Source organism: Condylostylus longicornis, unplaced genomic scaffold, assembly GCF_029603195.1.
Source record: "Condylostylus longicornis isolate FDR11 unplaced genomic scaffold, ASM2960319v2 ptg000044l, whole genome shotgun sequence".
Lineage (NCBI taxonomy): Eukaryota > Metazoa > Arthropoda > Insecta > Diptera > Dolichopodidae > Condylostylus > Condylostylus longicornis.
The window spans coordinates 1,508,091-1,514,248 of NW_026578013.1; the positions used below are offsets into that span (position 1 = coordinate 1,508,091).

Consider the following 6,158-nt stretch of genomic DNA (forward strand, 5'->3'; position numbering starts at 1 on the left):
ATATACGAAAAATTACTGCTGAAAGTAGAATAAGATACATACAATGATAGAAAACTAAACCAATTTATTAAAAATACTTACATACATAATTTAAAAACTTTACAATTTTACTAAAACAAAAACAATCCAAAAAAACTGTCACTGTTACAAAATTCACAATTAACTTTTGATATTCAATACGCGATTAATTTAATTGAATCAAGAAAGCTTTTACCTATATTTATCTTTTAGTGGAAGTGTCCCAAATCGAATTTCTCTAAAATTTTCGATTAACATAATTTCGATTAACATATTGTTGATTTATCTTTAAGTTGTTTTTTCAAGAGAAATCGTTGATAGATTAGCGGGTGTTGATGTTTCAACTTCTAAGTTTTCTAACAAATCAATCAACTCTTTTTCCAATTCTAATTTCTCGTTGTCAATATGACTGTTTTCTTTTTCTTTCACCAAATCAATGGAGTTTTGAGCAAGAATGTCTGCTAATTCATTCTCTAGAGAACCATCATTTTCATACATTGAAGTATTATCTATATTCGACATAGCATTTTGAATTTCTGTATGCTCTTCTGTAATGTCTTTCATAGTTGACATTATTTCATCTACATTTTCTATTGTAAGACCATTTGTTGACATAACAGATTTTAAGGAATCAGTTCCCATTTTATACACATTAAGAATTTCACCATTTGATTGAGCATCTTCCATATTAGCTATAAGAGTTTCAACATTATGAAGAATATTTGATTTTTTATCTAAAAATAAAAATGATATAAATTTCTTTAAAAAATTTTTTATTATTCAATTTAAAATATGATTTAATAAATAAATAAAAAAAATAACATAACAATTTCCATCATCATTAAAAAGTAATAGTGTTGTGTGTGCAATAACTAAGCCATATTTTTAAATGTATACTATTACACTATATTTATTTATTTTTTATTACATTTGACATAAAATTTATAACATAAACAAATAAATGCCGCACTTGTTGAGCAGTTCCAAAACATTACAAATGCGCATATTCAAATTTTTGTGCTAAAGCTAATTTTTAGGTACCTATATATTGAACTGGATTAATTTCAGTTACTCAAAGATGCCAGAAGAAAGTGTAAATAGTACAAGAGAATTTCGTTGTCATAAATTAAGAACAAAATTAATTTTAATTTATCTTATAATTTTTGGTTTTCGTTCTGCTAATTCCGAAATGTATGAAACAAAGCCGGTTGTTTTTCAATTTCCAGAATATCATTATAAAGAAACCAGCAAAAATGTAACATTATTTGCGCATTAAATTTTACCTATTTCAATGAAATATTGATTTTTAACATTTTAAGATGAAATCTTTATAGGATTAATCGTGAAATCTTTTCAGGAATTAACGTGGCGTGAAGCTGAGTCAAATTGTGAAATCACCAATGAATGTGAACAAATTTTGGAATCATTACAAAAATTAGAATGTATTAGAAAGTGCATATCACCATCTTGCTACCACGAAATTTATGCATTTGACGAGGTACATATGTAAATACATTGATAGATATATTTTTTAAGATTACAAATATTGTATGTATGTATGTACATTAAAATTTTTTTCAGCTTGAAAGGGGTGAAATTGATGTCAGGTTAAATTCTTTCAAAGGATGCTTTATACAGGAGAATGCGAGTCATTTAAATTGACTTTACGCATATTGTTATTCATATTTTGTTGATTTTTTAAAACTTTTGTATTCATTTTAAATATAAGCACAAATTTATATAGCTCAATATTTGACATAGAAAATTTTTATCCATAATAGAATCAATATAATTTATAACAGTTATAAAATTTTCAAATAAAATTTCCAAGACTACCTAGCCAAAAATTTTTGTAGTAAATTATTGACTTAAAGAAACATTTACAGCAGACTTACCACATTGATCTTGTAAAAAAAGCTTCTTTTTTAAATGAACTTTAGCCATTCTTTGATTTTTTTCAGAAATACATTTTTTAGCTGATTGATGATATTTTGATATTTCATTTTCTAAATTTGTTACTTGATCTTCAAGAGCATCTTTAGTTTCTTTTAGTTTAACCATAGTTTTATCATATTCGGTAAATGTTTCCTTTGTCCCGTCTTTACCAGGCACTTTAATTAGATTTATTTTAATATGTCCTTTAACAATTTCAAAATCTACTAAAATTTTATGATTATGATATAAATTAATCAAACATATTGTTAATCCATTATTATTCAATTGCATTTTTGGTTTTAATATTGCTAAAAGATCTTCAGTTTTCAAAACTTTTCCTTGATGATTCATTAAGACATTCATAAGCTCATCGGATAACTCCTAAAATATTAATTTGAGTTGATAATAATCAAGAAATCACAATGAAAATATCATTTACCTTTAAAACAGATGCATGATAATATTTTGTATCTTCCGTATCAACACTTGTTTTACCCCAAACTCTGCTTAATCCCCATCTAACTGGGTTTTTCACAAAGCTATTTACGGCCCACATAGTCCAAGTATTGTAGGGGTTACTTAAAAGGTCATCCATTTTGTGAATTATTTTTTGTGAAATCATATCCTCTATTACAGTGTCCAAACATAATGCTAATTTATCCTTCCTTTTAAAACTCAATTGGATTTCGCTTTTACTAAAACTGGGATCTCCTTTTTGGTATTTGCAATACTCATATATTAAATCTTCCCAAAATTTAAGTTTTGCGTCGAAATTATGTGGGTTCACCTAATCAATATTTAATACAAATTAATACTCAATTATTTTTCAGAATTATTTCTTTATTACTTTTTCCAACACTAGTTTACCCCTTCATGAAATTCCCTAATATATAGCAATATTAACCTGGTCTTAAATTTAGAGAATTTCAAATTGAAGAGGTAATATAAGTAATTGAAAACACATGAAAAATAAATATTCAATTTAACTAACCTGCCTTGGTCTAAATGGTTGAAACAAAGCGTTCATTCGTTCATCATCGTCCCAGCAATCCGGTTTCTTAAATTTATTGTTTTGTGTCATGGTATTTAAAAATAAATCAAAAACTAAAACAACACTGAACAAAGAACTTTAAAAATTATAATTTTTCATCTGAAATTATACACTGATAACATTGTGCGTTATAAAAATAAATTAATATCCATCTAAAATCCTAATGTAACCAATAAACATTTAATTACGTCAAAAACATATGGGTTGGAAATTTATGAGGTTCATTTAAGCGCCTCATTTGGCAAATATTTAAACTAAACTATTTTGAATTTTCAAATTTAAATTTTTAAAACTAGACCTGAATTTGGTACCGGTATAATAATTTTAAATTCATAGCTTAGGGAGTTCAAAAAGTTATTCAATTGTTCGAAATTTATGGGAATTTTTTTTTTTTAAGGAATAATTTCTTCGCAATGTCAAAATTTCTATGACGAAACTTTAAATATTCAGTGCTTGCTATTAATTTCAATAATTTCATATACTAAATTCTCTCTAGTCCGTGGAAATACTTTTTTTGAATTTTTAAATCGCACCCAATGTGCGAAAAATGCATTTAAAAATGCCAAACCATATAGGTACCATTTTTTATGCCAACTGGGAAAAATAAAAAAATTATAAATTTTTTTTACCAAGAAAAGTTTAGAAAAAATTTTTTTGAGTACTAGATTTCTTTTTTTTTTTCAGTAAAAATCTTAATTTTTTTTTTTTCAAATATTTGACAAAATATAGTTATCTAACATTTTAAAAATTTGATATCATTTTTTTATTCAGTAAGTTTTGAATATGAATTATTTTTTTTATGTTTTCAAATACTAAATTTCAAAAGCAAAATTAATGAAGGAATCAAAATAGACTTTCCTAAGAATGACTCCATTCGCTATAACTGATAAATTTGCTAAACTAAGGAAACGTCTTAGATTAATGAAGGGAAAGAGATAAGAAAAAATTTCTGGAAGTAGCTTAAATTTCAGAAATATTTTAGCCAAATAATTTTGAAGAATTGAATTTCTAAAACTAAAGTACGTAACAAAATAAATTTAATTGAAGATTAAAAATATCTAAATTGGATTTTTAAATTCTAGGGAATTAAAATTTGGACACAATAAATTTATGAGAAATAATTTTGAACGACTACAATGCTCAACTGATAAAAACTGGCTTCCTTGGTAGGTATACTGGTGTATATTAGAATCCCTTAATATAAATAATTTTCGGACGCTAAACAACAGCCTGTTGTTATTAGCTAAGTTTTTAAAGTAGTAAAATAATGCGAGAAAGTAAAATAATTTGGTTAAAATACACCACAGACCATAACACAACACTTTGAATTAGTATTACCCGTATGTGTTATCGTAATAAAAGCACCAAGAGAATGCCTTAATGGCATCCGTTTTTTTTATAAATGAAGCAAGGAATGTTTCTACGACTATATCATTTATATAATATGAAAATTTATAAGAATTGAGGAATGAGTTCGAATTTTTTTCACATTTATCATTTTTCTAACTACATACTTATGTAAATTAATGATTTCTATACATTTTCTATACATAAAGATAATTTTGATTAATTTGTCGTTTTTACGTTTATTTGGTATAATAATTTTCCAAAGTGAATGAATGAATTGAATTGGTTTTTTTGAAAGTGGTATAAGTCCACTTGTTAAAAAGGCTAAGTTAATGGTAATTTTAGTGATTTATAGACAACTTCTCTCCACTATTTACAATCAAAATTTCAACAGAGTTCTATGTAGACATAAAACTAACAAATTATGTTATTATGGCCAGAATATTTAAATTGATTCAAACGCAAGCCCATAAATATCTGCATATGTAAAGAAATGGACTTATACCACTTTCAAAAAAACCAGTTCAATTTTTAAATTTTATTATCTGATACCTATATTTGACTCTGTTTGATTAATTTATATAATTAAATATAATTTAATTACTTTGTTGCAATCCAATAAAGTAAAAAAACTAGTCTTCAACTCTGTGTAGTTCGTTAAATTGTGTCATATAATAATTTAACACATACACAGTTTTAATTTTTCATTTATATCTATTCATTTATTTTTATTGCTTTATAACTAATTTTAGAAAATTTTTCTGAGCACTGGGCTTCAAATTACCTTTATAGTCCACCACTTTTCTTCTAGAATTGTCAAATCGATTAATTCTTCATTAGAATTGTCAAATAATTACACAGATACTTAAGAAAATTTTTCTGAGCACTGGGCTTCAATGAACTTCATAGTTCACCACTATTCTTGCGCAGGAATAATTTTAAATAAAACATATTCTACAGGTGAATAAGTAATATTGAATAATAAATTTATTACATTTAAGATTATCTGAGATTGCATTAAAATATTATATACTAGAGTTGTATAAATAAAATAGAATTTAGTGGTAAAAGAAAAAAAAAGTTAGAAAATTCTAAAGTGTTATTTGTGAAATTAAAAAATCAGTTTGATCATAAAATAAGAATTTATGTGCAATTTAAGTAAATAAATCACAACTCTAGATTTTTTTTTGTTGCTATGAATTTGTTTTTTTCTTTCATTTTTACACTTTGAATGATTTATTAAAGGATTCGATAAAATTCTTTAATAATTGAAATATGATGATAAATTCCAACAGGTGAACAATTTTTATAATAAATTTATAGATCATTATACATACACACATACATACATATGCATATTGTATAAATAAAGGAAAAGGGAACACGTGGATATATGTATGTATGTATTTTGTAAGAATATGTTTTTTTCATGAAAATAGAAGCATGAAATTTAAGGATGAAAAACAAAGACAATATTTATGTATAACGTTAATTTTACAAGACTTATAACACTCCAGAGTAAATCAAATTCATAGCTATTTAATACATACATACATACATACAATAAAAATTTACATTGTAGCCAATTTATTCCTGTACACCTATAGGTCCAGAATTCTTATATGAAAATCAAACTCCGAGTCTATAATTATTAGGAATACTTTTAACATTTTGAACCACTACAGAGTGTACTAAAAAATTTTACCTTAATTTTCCATATAAAAATGTGAAGCAATCTGCCTGAATAAATTTTCATAATTGTTTCTTTCAACTTATCCTTAGGTGTAGGCTGGCGTATTTTCGCTGC

The 6,158-nt window shown here is 25.1% G+C and overlaps 2 protein-coding genes across 2 annotated transcripts; one reads left to right on the top strand and one right to left on the bottom strand.

The window, feature by feature from the left end:
* Positions 1–284: 284 nt before the first annotated feature.
* LOC129610256 (charged multivesicular body protein 7) lies at positions 285–3,124 on the bottom strand. The gene is made up of 4 exons (XM_055522769.1): positions 2,945–3,124; positions 2,393–2,740; positions 1,914–2,334; positions 285–752 (listed from the first exon to the last, which is right to left on the bottom strand). Exons 1-4 carry the CDS (start codon positions 3,032–3,034, stop codon positions 307–309), a joined length of 1,305 nt encoding a protein of 434 aa, XP_055378744.1. The 5' UTR covers positions 3,035–3,124; the 3' UTR covers positions 285–306.
* LOC129610258 (uncharacterized) lies at positions 1,074–1,853 on the top strand. The gene is made up of 3 exons (XM_055522770.1): positions 1,074–1,273; positions 1,376–1,516; positions 1,600–1,853. The coding sequence occupies exons 1-3, from the start codon at positions 1,097–1,099 to the stop codon at positions 1,678–1,680; spliced, it is 399 nt and encodes a 132-aa protein (XP_055378745.1). The 5' UTR covers positions 1,074–1,096; the 3' UTR covers positions 1,681–1,853.
* Positions 3,125–6,158: the final 3,034 nt, after the last annotated feature.